This window comes from Telopea speciosissima, chromosome 4 (assembly GCF_018873765.1).
Source record: "Telopea speciosissima isolate NSW1024214 ecotype Mountain lineage chromosome 4, Tspe_v1, whole genome shotgun sequence".
Taxonomy (NCBI): domain Eukaryota; kingdom Viridiplantae; phylum Streptophyta; class Magnoliopsida; order Proteales; family Proteaceae; genus Telopea; species Telopea speciosissima.
In genome coordinates, this window is record NC_057919.1 from 28,940,913 (window position 1) to 28,959,166 (window position 18,254).

At 39.0% G+C, this 18,254-nt stretch overlaps 1 protein-coding gene across 1 annotated transcript; it reads right to left on the minus strand.

Annotated features, from left to right (window-relative positions):
• Positions 1-3,997: 3,997 nt before the first annotated feature.
• LOC122657351 lies at positions 3,998-17,572 on the minus strand. The gene is made up of 8 exons (XM_043852026.1): positions 17,364-17,572; positions 17,003-17,264; positions 15,796-15,858; positions 15,544-15,680; positions 6,131-6,168; positions 5,944-5,992; positions 5,333-5,494; positions 3,998-4,386 (listed from the first exon to the last, which is right to left on the minus strand). Exons 1-8 carry the CDS (start codon positions 17,503-17,505, stop codon positions 4,211-4,213), a joined length of 1,029 nt encoding a protein of 342 aa, XP_043707961.1. The 5' UTR covers positions 17,506-17,572; the 3' UTR covers positions 3,998-4,210.
• Positions 17,573-18,254: the final 682 nt, after the last annotated feature.

The following is an 18,254-nucleotide window of genomic DNA, read 5'->3' on the forward strand; positions in this document are numbered from 1 at the left end:
AAGTATGGCACCAAGCTGGGCTGCTCCATTTGTTTACGAATCACTCATTTTCATTGGCAATTACCGATATGCTAAAGAGTCAGACCAATACTAACAGAGATAGCATTTTGAAGATAGCTCTCTGCTGCAACATCATTTGGAACCTATGGATCGGGTATTGGGACTGCACGTTCAGACAACATCCCTTCAACCAAAACGAAATTCTTCTAAGGGTAATTACTGGTGCTAAAGAAGTGGTTAACCAGTTTCATTATAAAAGCAGAAGAAGGATGACATTGGTTAGGTGGATTAAGCCCCATCTTCTATTCTGGAAGTTTGATGTTGATGGCGCAAGCAGAGGTAACTCAGGAAATGCGGACATAGGAGGGGTTTGCCGCAATGACAATTGCTCCTTCATTTGTGGTTTTTCAATGGGTATTGGATGGAACCACGCGCTAGTGGCTGAAGCTCTTGCGGCAAGGAGGGCCATGATGATGGCGATCACGATCAATGTCAAGAAAATTATTATTGAGAGCGATAATCTTCAACTTATAAATCTGCTCAAAAGGAATTCGGTCGCTATTCCGTGGAGGATTTCTTCCATTATGTCGAATTGTTTGTCTTTTTTGTCTTTTCCCCCTCTTTGAGAACATCCTGTTCTCCCATGTATTTCGTGAAGCTAATGTTGTTGCAGACTCTCTGGCTACCACTGCTGCGGACTCTCAGCAGTCTAATAGTTGGTTTTCTCACCCTCCCTCTATTTCGGCTTTGTTGTATGCTAATTCGGTGGGAACTTTGTTCTCCCGTTAATAAAGTCTGTTTACCAACAAAAAAAAAGGGAATGAAATTCATTCAATAGGAGACCCATATCTTGTCCATAGATATATATTGATAATGTGGGTCCCACGGCCCATTATGTGAGATGGCATAGGAAAGAATCCCCACTCTGGCATTATAGGGATCTTTTCCCCCCCAAAAAAATTTGTATTTTGTAACTAGATGTTGGGAAAAAGATCTCTACTTGGTGGTGCTTCCTACGCCCTCTCACAGGGCACCGTGAGATTACGCCTCTGTCCCCTGGGTAGATACCCAGACGTACTCACCCATTGGCCCAGAGCTTGTGTAGAGACCATGCGACCAAGTAAAGATCTCTTGCCCGATGTTATACAGTATTGGTTAATTATATATTTTCACACACCGCAAAACTATGTTATGATCTGGAACCATATTATGCTCTCTTCTCACTCTCAACCCCCAACCAGATTCATGTAAGTTCTTCACCTGCAGCCAATCCACTTGCGATTGCTCACAAAATTATTTGAATTATAGATCCCCTAGATATTGAAGTTCTAAACATTTGTCATTCAAAATTCTATCATTTTTTGTCAAAAGTTGCATAATGTAATTCAAGTTTTGGGGCTGATAAGAAATCAAAGGAAGTTATAATTATTATTGTAACCATGAAACATATTAGCCTACACTTATAAAGCATCTAGATAAATTTTTTTAAGCCAACATCCTTGCACTTCTAGAGATTTAGTAACAATGGATTGCGATGATACCAAGGATCATAAAGAAATCAAAATCCTGCCTACCTACCATCAGCTCTTTTTGTATGGCCTTGATGATGTAAACAATTTGCTTATCTTTTAATTTATAAAGTCTTTCTTTTCCCACCCCAAAAAAAAAAAAAAAAATCCTGCCTACCCACAAAAAATATCCCACAAGGAAAATTCTTGGTTTTCTAAATAAGTTTAGGGAGAGGGATGGGTATGCTAGCAGTATATCGTATACTTGCACCTTATGTGTCTATCTCTCTCTTCCACCTTTGAAATGACTCATTTACCTTCCAAAAAGGGGAAGAAAGAGATAGACACATAGGGTGCTACCATATGGTATACCGTTAGCATACCCAAGCTTTTTCCATAAAGAGAACCATGGAAGGTTGGATTTTGAACACCATTAATGGATGTTCTAATAACTGAAACTGGTTTTATTTTTCAGAGTTCCTCATTTTGTTTGAACGGTGAACGGATCAGAGGACTTGTTTTGGCCTATTGGACCTTATTTAAAAGGTTGCCGAACAAGAACGATGACTCTTCGATCGAGGTCAGCAATGGCCCTAATGGTTACCGTTCACGATGATTTTTTTGTTTGAAATCGGAATTTTAAGGGTCATCGGTTAAATGGGAAGGAGTTTTCTGGTGATTTTTTGGCCTAGTAGACCCTTATAGGAAGGTCATCGGGCATACCTCAAGACTCGATGGTCTACTTTATAGCCGACAGTCGCCATTTTCGTCGCCATTCATGGTGTTTTGGGGTTTTCAGAATAGGGTTTGAAAACATCGTTTTGGGTGCATGTTACCAATGACGATGACCGGCATTTGGATCGCCAACATTGTTTCCTCATTCGCCGAGTATTATGGTAGTCGGTGGAGGCCTGGAAAAGCTGCCGACAGAGATTGAAGTTCAGTCTGAAACCCTCGCGGGTTTCAAATCGAAGAGAGATGAGAGTGAGAGAATATGAGTTGCAGGCCTTGAATACCTCACCGGAAGTTTTAGGTCTTCTCTTCCTCTGGAGACGATATGATGACCTGGTTAGGGTTCACCCTTGAAGCCTTAAAGGTATAGAGAGATGAGGGTATTATTGTCTTTTTATTTGTATTTTTTACACCGTTGATCAAAATGGATACGGTTGATAGAATCTTTAAAACTTAGGGGCGGGGAGATGTACTTTTCTCTAAAAACAATGTGTGGAGGTAGAGTGTAGCCTGCTTGCTCAGAGAAACCTCTCCCATAACTTAATCACTTCTTTTAAGTATATGTATTTTTAAGAAGGATAGACAGGTTATATTGGTTGCCAATCATCTAGCCAGAAGGGCTAGATTAAAAAAAAAAAATTAACTGAACAGTTTCTGACGTACATAAATTTTTTATTTCTTAATGTTATTTTCATTTTCATCCAACAAAAAAGAGAGAGAGAGAGGTGCTACCAGTAGGGTTTACTATTCATTGAACATATCGGATAGTTCTACCAAAAAACAGAACCTATCGGATAGCTTGACTTCTCTTCCTCTCTTCTCTCTATCTTCTTATCCTTCTCACTGCTGCTGGTTATATTTATCTTGCCTTTGTTTCCAAAATTTGAACCAGAGATGAAGACTGATGTATGCGTAATGAGTTTCTGAACATGCAGATTCTACCTCGAAAATTCCTAGATTCCATGAAGGCCAGTTAAGAATCCAAGTAAGAGTAACAAAAGAAACTTATGGCCTTTTACTTCATAGCCCAACAATTTTCATGAGAGGGCCCACACATGAGGTTTCAACCATTGGAATGGTGTTGGATGATATTCATCGATACAAGGTGGGTTATGCATTTAATGTTAATCTAATCTGACGTTAACTGCCCTCACAAGGAGTCCCTGTGTCAAGTTCTTAAGTTGATCCAAACAAGTTCAATATCTATCTAATTGCCTCCATAGGCTACATCTTCTTGTCCAGAAAGGTCGAGATATGAGATGCAAAACACCAGAACCCCACCCCAATGATTAACGTTTCCGATGTGAGTTTTCTAATATTTGTAATCAGAAACTTAACACTCTGCTGGGCAATCAAACTTGTCCTCGAGAAACAAAAAATTCACTATTTCATGGCAAGGACCAAACCAAGGTACTAAAACTCAGGTCTCGGTACCAACTCGGTTCTTGGAAAAACCGAGACGAGTCGAGATCTCGCTGAGTTGGTGCATTTTTTTTTTTCAACTCGAAGCCTCAACTTTGGGTCAATCCAAGATCTGGACCCGAGATCCGAGATCTCGCTAAGATATGTCGAGTTTTGTCAAGTTAGGTAAGGTATTTAAGTGGTAGGTGGGTTAAAAAAATGGGTCAAAACTGAGATCCAAACCGAGATCCAAGATCTCGGTGGTGATATTGCACTTTTGAGACTCGCAGGCAATCTCGTCTCAGCTTTTCCAAAAACCGAGAAACTCAGCGAGATCTCGCGAGTTCTCGATCTATGGACCAAACTACACTCCTACTCGTCTTTTAACTTGGTCAGTCACAATGGAAATCCAAAATTGTATAAATATATACAGAACCAGAACAGCAAGATCATAGTTGACAATGACAGATTGCACCTGCTTGCCGAATCATAACATTAGTCAGCAACTGTAAATGCTTGTAAAGAAGGGAAAGAAAGTTCACCCTTGAGGGATGCTGGAGCGCTTCATTTCACTGATTTTCTCCATAAGCAGCATAATCTTTCGCCATTAGAATCTCACCACACAGTTTTTTAGGCACTTGTTCCAGTACTTTTCCTTCTTGCCATGCTTGCCCTACCAACACTCCTGGTCCCACATGACGAACATAAATGACCACATGATCATTGAAAGGCCATGGATGTTTTACTGCAAATGAAAAATTAAGAGTGGTAATTAGATTGGAAGCTCCCAAACAACACTGCAAATCAATAATTATGAGAAGAATATAGAATGCCAGTGCTGTTATGCCTATCCCACCCTTTTATTTTCTAGTGGCCCTCCCATTTCCTGTCCTTGAAGTCCATTCAAATTCACATGATCACCCTCTGTCATTGGAGCAGTTAGTGCTGCAATTGATTTTCATTGCACATAGGCAAACCATCACATCTTCCTCCCATCTTCTCACCTATTTGGACCCATCCATAATCACCCTCTCAATATCCTTCTTAGTCTTGCCACATCCGCCTCAATCTTTATCTCAGCTATATTAATTTCAGAGACGGTAATTGAAGTGGAATGGATTTAATAGTAGTCATCTAGCCAAAATCTTCAACTCACTTTAACTAACATGAACTCATCTTGATATGCACTGCCAGTAGAACAAAAATTTCCGCATAGAGAATAACTTGGCCTTTCCATAAGCTGCATGATTCTTAAGTTGAAACTGAGCATGGATGTGGCAGATTGTTTTTACATCTGAACATTAAGGCTATGTTTGGGTGTCAAGAAAAGAAAAGAAAAAATTCAACAATTTTGAATTTGAGGAGAGAGATGGACACATAAATCATTGTGTCAACATAATTTTTGTCTTGTTATGTTTTTTCTTTTCTTGACATCCAAACAAAGCCTAAGAGATGGCATAGACCAGACACTTGGAAAATTCATTTTTAATAATCATAAATTACAATATTAAACAATCAAATAATCACATGACATTATACAAAGCACATATAAGAACTACAAAATTTACATAAGATAAGACAAGGTATGGTGTGAAGGAAATGAGAAAATAGACAGTCGAGTTTATAACACACAGAAATCATGACTTTAAATTGCAGATTATTGAAATTCGATGCCCAAGCAGCCCATCTACCTGGTTTTGGAAAGCCTTCTGGGCAGTCATGGAGATTCAAAAGCCCATCTCCAAATTCATATGCAAAATCACAAGGCTCTTCTGTGGACATTACTTCCTTGAGCTGTCTCACCGTGAAGTATAATGGACTAAAGGAATTTGTAACTCCAGCCAATAATCCACCTGAAGAGATTCACCATTAGGTAGTATCTTAAAATTTCATCTCAGAATCTGAACCACATTTAATATAATGCAACTCAAAAGTAATAATCTTAGAGCCATCCCATCTACTTTCTATTTTGAATTTTATTCTACACATTCAATATTTTATATCTAGGATATATTTAACCTTATTCGTTCAGAGAAGAAAAGTTAAGGATCCAAAAGAATTCATCTCTGGTACTTTCAACTGATTTGATTCTAGCTATGTTTGACTGCTTTCAATTTTAACCATGGTTCAAAATCATTGCTGAAAGAAATCAAAGTTCGCATATTTCACAGAATTCATTTATGCATAAAGTGTATCTATTAGAATGAAAAAAATAAAAGGTACTCCTAGACAATTAAGATTGTATAACATCCACCTAAATGAGCCATAATTGATATGCTTGTTAAAGAGTATCAAATTTTACCAATAATTATCCGTCCATAAGCCATCCCATCCTTGGAGCAAAATATAGCCTAACACATGCAAAAGATTGAAAATTGCAGTTATTGAAGTAGGCTTGAATACCTTTAAAACAGGATTGCATATGAAGAATTAGGAAAATGAAATAATTACAGCTTGAGAATTCCCTGAAATTGGGATAGATGATTGACCTTATTGAAGAAATTCATCCACGTCATAGGTATAGGTCCTATTTCACAGTGTTGAACACAAGTGTCATCATATGTTCAGATATCCGAACCATATAGAATAACTAAGAAAGGACTAAGGCAACAATTTTCAAGTTTAAAAAATTCAGAAAATTAAAAAATGGTTTAAAATGCAAGAATTATATCTAGAATCATACTATAGAGAAGCTCTGCAATATAAATATAAGACAACATTTTGCATCACCGCAACTTGGAAAGACACTGATGTAGGAGTATCTTCATTGCTAGTGCTGTCAATTTACTATACTTTGGGAATTACAGTTTCTATGGTTATGGATATGCTACTTTTAGTAATCAGAGATTTACATTTAATTAGTAAATCTTCATTTTACTATTTCTATTAAGATTGTGTTTTTCATATTGAGAGTTTAAGTTTTGAGTCCTGATTGCATTATGTAAGTAGGTTTCTTCTCTTTTCCCAAGTCAGATAAGGATTTGTTACTAGTCTTTGTAAGCAAGCCAAAGCTCTACTAGGAGTTTTCTAGGGTTTTCTTTTGATTTTGAAAAGGAATTAGGAATTTAGAATAAAGAAGCCTAGTCATAGCCTCTGAATAGACATGCAATTCAAAATTTCAACCGAATTTATGGTATGATATTGTAGATTGTGAATAGAACGGTTCTCTTCTAAAAGTGCCTTGATTTTCAAGCCTACAATAGTAGGACTGTTCCTGGTAAATAGTCCCTTACTCTTTCTTTTTTCTTCCTCAATTCTCTGCAATAAGTTACTGCAGAAAATATTTCTTATTTCTCATAATTCCCATTTGTGTCGCTTGTTTTGGGTTAGGCTTGCTATTGTGTGTCATTTCTTACTGTCTACATCAGGCATACATCAACAGATAAAATTAGCAAATGGTGTACGACAAGTGAATAATCAAAGCGCAGTGTTCATAATCAAAAGGTGAAGGAGCAAATAAAAAACAATTGACATTAACAGTAGTCAAATGTGTTAAAACTCATCAAATAGACTAAATATTGGCTAAAGACAAGTGGACGAAGAAATATACAACAATAACATTTGAGATAACTTATCTAGCACTCAGGTTTGAATTTCTAGAATTTTTCGTAACCAGGGACACTTTTATAACCTTATGAAAATGAGAATATACAATAGAATTACAGATTAAAATAGCTCCAACAATTTTTTGTAGATTTTAGAACAGAAAGTATTTGGTCTGACCAAAAGTCCAAAGAAAAAGTAAGTGTAACAGAACAGAACCCTAAGTCTGACCAGCAGTGAAGAACAAAGAAGAAGAGAGAGATCGATTGAGAGGGTTAAACTCCCTCACGATTTCTGTATATGTAAATCGTGAGGGGGCAATCTTATTTATAATCTCAGCATTAATAAATTAAAAGTAAACTGCCCAAAATACCCTTAAGACAATGGAATATACTAGAAATACAAATAAGACTAAAACACCCCCAAAAACCCTGTAAACTCTAATCGACAACTCTTAACACTCCCCCTCAAGCTGGAGCGTAGACATCACCAAGATCCAGCTTGGAACAACCACTCAAGAACTGAGGTCGAAATAAAGCCTTCGTAAACATATCTCCAAGCTGAAACTGGGAACGAACAAAGGGAGTAGTAATTAGCTTCTTCTGAACAGCATCTCAAACAAAATGACAGTCAACTTCAATGTGCTTGGTTCGTTCATGAAAAACGGGGTTGTTGGCAACATGGTTCAAAATCTCGCGATATTTTGGCGAAATATTGCTTAATTTCATATATCTCGAGCTTACCGAGATGCGAAATCAGGTCGAAATGAAAAAATACCATATTTCGTCGATATCTCGTGAGATATTGTGAGATATCGACGAAATATGGTATTTTGGCTTAAAGTGTCACGTGAAGGGGGGCTTTAATACAATATTTCGCAGATTTCGGTCCATATTTCGACCGAGAGCTACATTTGCTAAGGAATTTCAGTCTTTTGCCTATTCTTCCACTCTTCCAAGCTCTCATCCAACACTCTAGCCATTGTTCAAGCACATTGTTGTCGGATTTTCGCCGGTAAACTCATCGGAGGGTCATCTAAGCTCATCATCCAAGCCTTTTTCCACTATTTAAGGTAAATTCTATTCCTCTAAAACTATTTTTTTGAAAAGACTATGTACAAATTTTGTTAGATGGTGATGATATTAATATATGTTAGACACCGGAGGCCGATCTATAGCCTCACGGTGTCGAAATTTTTTTTCCATATGTATTTTTTTTTTTTTTTTCTGGTTTTAAAAATTCATTTTCCTACAATTAAAATAGGAAATAATTAGGGGTAATATGACTTAGATGGTAATGAATTAAATATATGTGGTAGGCCAGGAGGCCCAGGATACGGCACCTGTAGAGCCACTCCGATTCACTGGAGAGACACAGTTTGATCATGCCACACAAGATACGGACCACGGAGCACGTGCCCCCGCACCCCCACCCTCGAGAGGCCCCCTACATACATACAACAGGAAGCGTAGGGGTCGACAAACACAGTTGCAACCTAATCACATGGACATTGATAACCTATCTAGCTCTGTTGGTGGTTTGAGTATGGGTGATAGGGAGGGAGGACCGACTGGACATTGGCGTGCCCCATCTTTTGACGCACATACTACTCCATTGGCATCGGATTATGGTGCATCACAACCTTACGGTGGATATGGATATGGATCATCATCATATGGGCAGTTTAGTGGGGTAGGGGACTATGACTACCAGTCCCATCCCAGGGACATCTTGGATCATCTTTTGTAGATAACATCTTTGCATACCCTAAGCGGACCTAGCTACCAACCTCACCAGCCATACATGCAGCCAATGCCATCGCCTCTTGCGCCGGCGCCAACATCATATCACAGTGGATCATCTTCTTCACGGATGGATCGATTGGTAACCCTAGTTTATATCCTAGGATAGGTTACCTACAGTATGTTGATGATTCCATTTACGTGACACTTGTGGATGACTACACTCGTTTCTTCTCCGATTCTATACCGTGGTCCACATATGTCCTTCAAACGAGAGAGCAATGGACGTCGACTCAGGAGGCATGAGTGGGATTGATCTAGGGAGGCACAGAACTACTATTAGCGGTTTAGCACTTATAATTTGTAACTTAAGTTGTGATTTCATTGATCTATGAACTTGTGAGTTGTGACTTGCGAGTTGCGAGTCTTGTGACTTACTAACTTTGACACTTAGTGTATTGCCTTTAAGGCTTTAAGCGAGTTATTGAATATTATGGAGTTTATGAGAATCATGGTACTCATCAATGTGTATTGGCTTTAACTTGATATGTGATGAAGTTAAATACTATTATTAAATATTAACTGCCTAATCTATGTGTATTTAACTATTTATACATTAGGGTCGATGACCGTATGTCAATCAAGGGTGCAAGCCCAAAACACCAATTTGAATTCACATTTTTACAATTTTATGGTTTAAATGTGTTTATTAAGCTTAAATAAGGCTGTCCATGAAGTTTCAGGCCTAGATATGGCCAAATACCCCCCGAGATGGACCCCCGAAATATTGTAGAAAAAATGCAATATTTCGGTCATATTTCGCGATATCTCGGATATTTCGGATTTCTCGGTAGGCCCGAGATACCGATATATCGCGAGATATAGTACTATGGTTGGCAATATAAATGGCAGCTTGGATATCACAGTACATCTCCATGGGCTGATCACTAGAATAACCAAGCTCACGAGCAAAAGAACGAACCCACATCAACTCTGCAGTTGTATGAGCCATAGCTCTGTACTCAACCTCAGCACTGGAACGAGCAACAGTAGTCTGTTTCTTGCTCTTCTAAGTAACCAAATTACCTCCAAAGAAAGTACAATAACCTGTAGTCGATCTTCAATCGCCATCAGAACCAGCCCAATCAGCATCAGAGAACCCAATAATGCTGGTGTGACCATGGCGACAGTAAACCAGCCCCTTACCTGGAGCACCCTTGAGGTAGCGTAAAATACGACAAGCAGCATCCCAATGTACTTGCTTAGGTGTCAGCATGAACTGACTAACAACACCCACAGCAAAGGAGATATCGGGACGAGTAACTGTAAGGTAGATAAGTTTACCGACTAGGCGTCGATACTGATGTGGGTCACTAAATTCCTTGTCATCAAAAGTACCAAACTTGACATGTGGATCCATAGGAGTATCAATAGGTTTGCAACCCAATATTCCTGTCTCATCAAGTAAATCAAGAACATACTTCCTCTGGGACAGGCTAAGACCTCGAGAACTGCGAAAAACCTCAATACCAAGAAAGTACCTGAGGCTACCCAAATCCTTGATCTGGAAGTTATCATGCAAATACGTCTTCACCTATGCAATCCCAGAAGCATCATTACCAGTAACAATAATGTCATCGAGATAAACTGCTAAGATGACCACGGTAGACCCCTGACGTCTAACAAAGATAGAATGATCAGAATAGCACTGAGAAAACCCACAACCAGCCACAACACTGTTGAATTTATCAAACCACGCACGGAAAGACTGTTTCAGTCCATAAATGGCCTTATGAAGGCGACAAACCCGGATACTATCCTCCCCTTGAGCAACATAACTAGGAGGTTGCTCCATGTACACCTCCTTCTGTAGATCACCATATAAGAAGGCATTCTTCACATCCATCTAAAAGAGAGGCCAATCAAGATTGACAGCCAAGGAAAGCAAAATGCAGACAGAATTCAATCTCGCAACAGGAGAGAAGGTCTCGAAGTAGTCAACCACATAGGTTTGTGTAAACCCCTTGGCAACTAAACGGGCCTTGAGCCGCTCCACAGTGCCATATGGATTGTACTTATCCGTGTACACCCAACGACACTTAACAAGATCCTTACCAGGCGGTAGGTCAACCAATGACCAAGTCTTACGAGAGACCAAGGCATCCATCTCCACATCCATAGCATTTTTCCACCCAGGGTGGGATAAGGCAATCGTATAAGAGTTGGGAATAAAGGTAGAATGTAAAGCAGCAACAAAAACACGATGATGAAGTGGGAGATGAGAAACAGAAACATAATTGGCCAATGGGTAAAGGGGGGTCTGAGTGCAAGTATGAGTACCTTTCCTCTTTGCGATAAGGAGATCATCAATGTCTAAAATTGGATCCGCAGGCAAGGAGTCAGCTGGTGGTGGTGGAGAGGCAGCCTCAATAGGTTGAGGTGGCAGTGGCAGCGACTGCTGTTGGGTACGGCGCGTGTAGATTTGCACCTGCGTGGGACCAAGATTTGCAACCGATAGGATAGGATGAACAGGTTCAACCACAACACGATCAACACCACCAGTATCAACAGCAAGATCCACACCAATGGAAGAATCAGCAAAATAAGGAGAGTTTTCGAAGAAGGTAACATCAACGGAAACAAACTATTGGCGAGAGAGGGGATCAAAAAACCTATAACCCTTCTGGGTACGAGAATAACCAAGAACCAAACACTTGATAGCCCTAGGAGATAGTTTATCAAGAGTTCAAGACCAGGGCGAAGCACATGAACAAAACTTTGGCAACTAAAGACACGAGGGGGGAGAGAGAAAACGGCTCGATCAGGAAAAATAATATTAAATGGAATTTGATTATTAAAAACAGAGGAGGGCATACGATTAATCAAGAAACAAGCGGTTAATAGTGCATCAGCCCAATAGAGTTTAGGAACATTCATATGAAACATCAAGGACCTAGTCATGTCTAACAAATGGCGGTTTTTGCACTCTGCCACACCATTTTGTTGAGGTGTGTAAGAGCAACTAGTTTGATGAATGATGCCATTGTCAAAACAAAAAGAGGAAACCTCACGTTGAATTATCTCTCGGGCATTGTCAGTACGCAAAATTTTTAAATGAACACCAAATTGAACACGAATTTCATTATAAAATTGTTTGAAAATAGAAAAAAATTCAGAACTATCCTTTAAGAGGTACAGCCATGTCATACGAGAATGATCATGAATAAAACTAACAAAATAATAAAAAACCTAACCGACTCTTGACCCTACAAGGACCCCAAATATCATAATGGACTAAATGAAACAAAGAAGTACTCCTAGACTCTAGACTCAAAGGAAGAACAATACGATGATGCTTGCCAAGCTCACAAGCTTCACACTCAATGCGGGAGACAGATTTACAGCTAGGAACAAGAAGGCACAGCTTGGATAAAGAAGGATGTCCTAGCCTATAGTGCCAATGTAAAGGAGAAATGCCAGAAGAAGTACCAACCGCTGTCGTACAAGTAGATGCCAAATCAAAGTAATAGAGGCCACCCTTCTCATGTCCACCACCAATCGTCGTCTTTGTTGCAAAATCCTGGAAGACACAATGAGAATGATGAAAGGTTATAGAACAATTCAAAGTCTTAGTTAATTGACTAACAGCTAGAAGATTAAGAGGCAGCTTAGGTACATGAAGGACATTAGACAAGGAAAGGTCAGAAGATAAGGGGATGTCCCCATAGCCAGTAACAGGTATAAAAGACCCATTGGTAATAGAAATCCAAGATGGGACAGCGGACTGTGTAAAAGATGAAAATAAATTGGGCTTACCAGACATGTGAGAAGAGGCACCGGAGTCTATGACCCGCGGAGAAGATGAGGAGGCGAAACATGCAGTAGATGTACCTGAGTGGGCAAGAACAACTGTAGATGTAGAGGAGGATGCCTCAAGTTGTTGCACTCGTTGTAATAGTTGAGAAACCAGGTCATTAGAGGAACTACCACCATCAGTGGAAGACCCATAAGTATTGTCAGGAGGATCCACAGGATCAGCCGCTCCATCAGAGACTGCAGCATTAGCAAATTACTCACGTGCCCATTGTGGTTTGCCATGTTTCAGCCAACATTTTTTAACAGTGTGGTTAGGACGACCACAATGAGAACACCATCGAGAGCCACCATTACCAGAAGAGGAACCAGCAGAATTGGAAACAGCCCCACGATCACGACCAGATCCAGAACCACAACCTCGAGAAGAGGTACCACCACCACGACCACGCCCTCCAGTAGAGATAAAGAGGGCAGAATTATCCTTGGAGACAGGAGTTGGATCAGACTTCACCACCGAAGGAGAAACAACTCTCTGGATTCGACAATATGCTTCATTCATAGATGGAATCTTCTCCCTAGCCAATAATTGGCTTTTGACGGATTGAAGATCAGGATCCAATCCAGAGAGAAACTTAGCAACCAAAAACTCAGATCGTTGGGATTTAATCACAGAGGCATCAGTGGAGATAGGCTGGTACACATTGAGTTCTTCCCACATTCCCTTCAGTGAACTGTAGTATTCGCCAAGAGACTTTCCTTCTTGCTTGAAAGAGAAAATTTTCTCTTACAGATCATAAATTCGAGACAGATTGGTATCTTGAGAATAGCTTTCCTTGAGTTCTTCCCAAACACCCTTGGCAGTTTTATGAAACATAACATTAGAGGCTATGGATGGTTCCATGCTATTCCAAAGCCAGCAAAGAAGGGTTGCATTTTCAGCCTTCCAATCGTCATATTTGTCATCAGTAGAGGCTGGCGGTGTCATAGTGAGATAAGACATCTTCCGGTGAGCAGTAACATAAACTTCAAAGGCCTGAGACCAAAGAAGGTAGTTGGAGGCACCATTCAGCTTGATTGTAGTAATCTGAATATTAAAGTTGTCTGTGGGAGGCTTAGAATCAGCCATGAGGTCAAATAATATTGTCAGAAAATACCTGGGATAGATAGAGAGCAAGGATAGCCAACAATAATGAAGACAAACCAAAAATCGATTTCAGCCCAAACCTAGATTAGGGTAAAAATCGACAACTTCAGAAAGGAGGCTGAACAGCCCAAAATACAATCAATTGTTGGTGTAGACAATCACTAAATAATGAGGAATAAAAGTCCCCAAACCAGCAGCCAATATGGAGAAGAAATCCCAGGAGAAAAAGAAACTCGATTCTCATAGGGTTTTGAGAAATCGATCACTTCATGCAGCAGAAATCTCGAACAGCACCAAGCACAAAAAACACGATCATTCTTCAGCAAAGCAGGGAACCCTACTCCTTCATTAGGGTATGACTAGGGTTCAGACAAGAATATACAGCATCTAGTTGCTGCAGACCACGATAAGGGAGCAAGATGAAGGAGAAGCCTTCAAAACAGCAACAAAAGAAAGAACTGTTGATCAGAATTAGTGCTCTGATACCATGTAACAGAACAGAACCCTAAGTCTGACCAGCAGTGAAGAACAAAGAAGAAGAAGAAGAAGAAGAAGAAGAAGATGGAGAAGAGAAGAGAAGAAGAGAGAGATCGATTGAGAGAGTAAACTCCCTCACGATTTCTGTATATGTAAATCGTGAGGGGGCAATCTTATTTATAATCTCAGCATTAATGAATGACAAGTAAACTGCCCAAAATACCCTTAAGACAATGGAATATACTAGAAATACAAATAAGACTAAAACACCCCTAGAAACCCTCTGAACTCTAATCGACAACTCTTAATTGTAAGTATTTGGAATGTTCTTATAAAATTATTGTCTTTTTCCACCCAAGTAATTTATCTTATTTTAGTTTAAGATTTTGAGGATAGTAGAAAAGATTGGATAGTGTTTTACTGCATAGTGCTGGACTGGATGTTAGATTTGAAGTGTGTAAACATTCGGTTTCTAATGGAACCCAAACAACTGGAGTTGACATCTTCAATTTGTTAGGTCCTTCATTTCAAGACTCTTATTGATCTCATGTTGCCTTTTTTTGTTATTATTATTTTTTTTTTTCCCCTCTCCTTTGCATTATCAAGTCTTTGTATTTGTTTGCACCAAAATGCATGCTAATGGAGGGCTAACCTTTAGATGCAAGCATGTGTCGCATGTCTTGAAGTAGGGCTAATATAACCCAAAAATGCATGCTAATGGAGGGCGAATAATTTTATTATTATTATTTTCTTTCCCCTCTCCTTTGCATATGCAATTTAAAATGAACAAACAGGTCTTTTATCATTACAGCAATGATAAAATGCAATGCACTAAACAAAAGACTCTCTCTCTTCTTTTCTTTTTTTTTTGGGTTAGAGATAAATTGCTCAATTCTGACAGCTTGCATGAAGACCGACATTTCAAGAGAGCATCGCCTGAAATTTATTGCCAAGGCACAACTCAAGCTGCACAGAAAAATTATTATTCTTTTCTTGCACATGGATACTTTTCAAAATCACACCAAGATATAGCAAGCCTATATTTTTTGAGAAAATACCTTCCTGAGGTTTGGGTCAACCGCTTTGCATTATTATGCTTCTCATGCTCACTTTGTATTATTATGCTTCTCAGGACTTCTTAATAACTTTTTGAGCAGTAAAAAAGATTATTTTAAAGTACCTCCACTTGTACGGCAGTTCCAAAACTCACTTGACACTGTCCTATCTCCAGTAGATAGCAAGCTGGAAGCACTTTTCTTCACTAAATTAGAATCTTCATACCGTGTACCAGATATTTCCCAGAGCCTTGATATAAGTCTGCATTTCATTTGAACAGACAGCCTGTTATTCCTACTGGGGAAAAAAGTTTTAAATTGGACCAACATAACACAGAATCCGAGTAATAACTCAAAGAACAATTTAATAAAATAACCTAGGCTTCAGCAAGTAAAGCAACTGGTGTCGTCTTTCCTCTGGAATATCTCCAATTTTTTTCCTATAGAATATGATCAGTGAAACCAGAATGAATATCATCCATAACTAGAAACCACAGATAAATGACTGAGAGGAATATCACAGAGTGATATACATAAAAATTTGTAGCAGATATCCTCCTTTGGTAGAAGAGTACATGTGCTAAGATGTCACTAGAAAAAAAGTAACCAACTATCATGCTGCACCTCAGTCATTTGCATTATGAAATATTCCATAAAATATTCATATCTAAAAAAGCAAAGCATAAATTCAATTGAATATATATGTTCCACACATATTAATTAAAGACAGAAAGGAAAGAAAAAATGCAATCGGCATACGTTATTCATTTAACTCATAAGTTCAAGAGGGAAAAGATAGGACCTTAGTTATTATGAAAAAGACTTAAACTTAAACCCAGAGAAGAAAGACTGGCGACAAAGACCCAAGACTCACGAATGACAAAGACCTAAATTGCTATGTATTCCATGCTTTAATTAATAAGCTTTTAGTCAAAATATAGAAGGGAAATGTACCATCACAATAATAGAAATTCTAGATCACTGAATCAAGAAAGAGAGAATCGTTTTGCATAATTTCTCTCTTAGGAAACAAAAGATGACTGAATATAGTAAGCAGCAAAATGTTGGATAAGAAATAACAAGGCCAAGAAAGACAGCTGGTAAGAAAATTTTCAACCAAATTGGAGTTTGCAGCATATTAGTCTTGTAATTTCAAACGGAAGGATTGTAAAAGACAGCTGGTTGAGTGTCAGCAAAATCAAATTTTGATGCCTTTTCTCAGTTCGAGAGGTAGTGACCTAAAAAAGGGCAAAAAGTTAATCTAATGACCAGCATCAAGAAGACCAAAGAGTTGGCCAGAAAATGAGTTTGGGGTATTGACAGTTCCTCTTGACCCTTTGAAGGGGGACGATGGAAATAGGAACAGAGGAGGACAAGAAGAAGACCTAAAGAAAATGACTAGAACAAACAGAAAAGTTAGAAAAGCTCACAACCTTAACAGTGATGATAACTAACTCTTTCAGGAAATCATATGTAATCAGAGACAATCACCAATAACACATCCGCAGCAACAAAACTCACCATATGTGCTTCAAACATATTAACAGAATAACAGCAATAAAAAAAATCAGCACTAGAACTGACCAAATATACGCAGCCGGATTATACGACGCCGGGTCCAGTGGAATTAACTCTTTGGGAGGATCAAGAAATGTCAGAATGTCCTGCTCGTCAATGTAAGCTTTCTTTCCACTGGGTAACAACTCGTATGGTTCATCATCCCAAGCTGATAAGCTCTCCTCTGTGCTTCGGCCAATGGCTCTTGTTTCTCCACAGGAACAAAATCTGGAATTCCTCCGTAATCGCAAGGGCTGAGAAAATTTGCTTCCATGTGATAATACCTCATCTACACAAAACAGAAAGAAAGAGAGAGGAAATTAATTAATTGGTTACAAACTGGGTCATTTGAGAGTAAAAATAGAAGCTCTGTTTCTGATGAGCTTACCTCTGGATTGTGAGCTTAACCCGAAACGTAACTCTTGATTATTATGTGAGAGCTTAATTTGGCAGGCAGGTTGTAAGGAAACCATTAAAGTTGCAGAAAGGGGATTAGAGGGTGTGTATGGTTTATAGGTTATCACCTGCATTTTGATTTTCGAAAGGGAAGGGCTTTGAAGAGGTTTTACTCTTTTAGAGCCTCTTCTCCAAAATCCAAAAGCTAAAAGTTTTAAAAATAAGTAATCGGATCGGTGAATCTCCTATTAGAATCGGAGTTGGCCGTGAGTCCGTGACGCCGTGACTCCGCGACTCATCCAGCTGATTTCGGCCAATCCCTACCGATCCAGCCTGTTTCCGGTCGATCCTGACCGATTCAATTCAAATCAAATCGGAATCGACACTGACCGATTCGATCCCCAATTCTGTTTGTTAAAACACTTCTTTTTTGGGTCTTTTGATTCCAGTGGCTTTCTCCCAAGCAATGACAACTGTGCCTTGCAATAAGGTAAGGGCATTTTGGTAAATTCATGGGACTGCATGGGCATGGGCATATTCAGGAGTGACAAACTGCTTGTCACGACTTGGTCAAGAAATTCTTTTTTTTTTTATAACAAAAGAGAAGATTAGGTACTTCCACACCTATAGTAGAATTTAACTTACCTGCCCTATCTTTCTGCACAAGCCTAGTTACTTATTAAAACAATTAGAGAATCTTTCATAGTTAGAGTTGCATCAAGCTTGGTAAGTAAAGAGATAATAGTTGGTAAGTAAAGAGATAATAGATAAACCACTCATAGGGTTTTAGTGTGTTTTCAAAATACCCTTCTGATGCCTTTTCCTACCCCCTCCCATGGTTCCATATTCCATCAACCATAATTGATTGCACCAAAGTCATTCT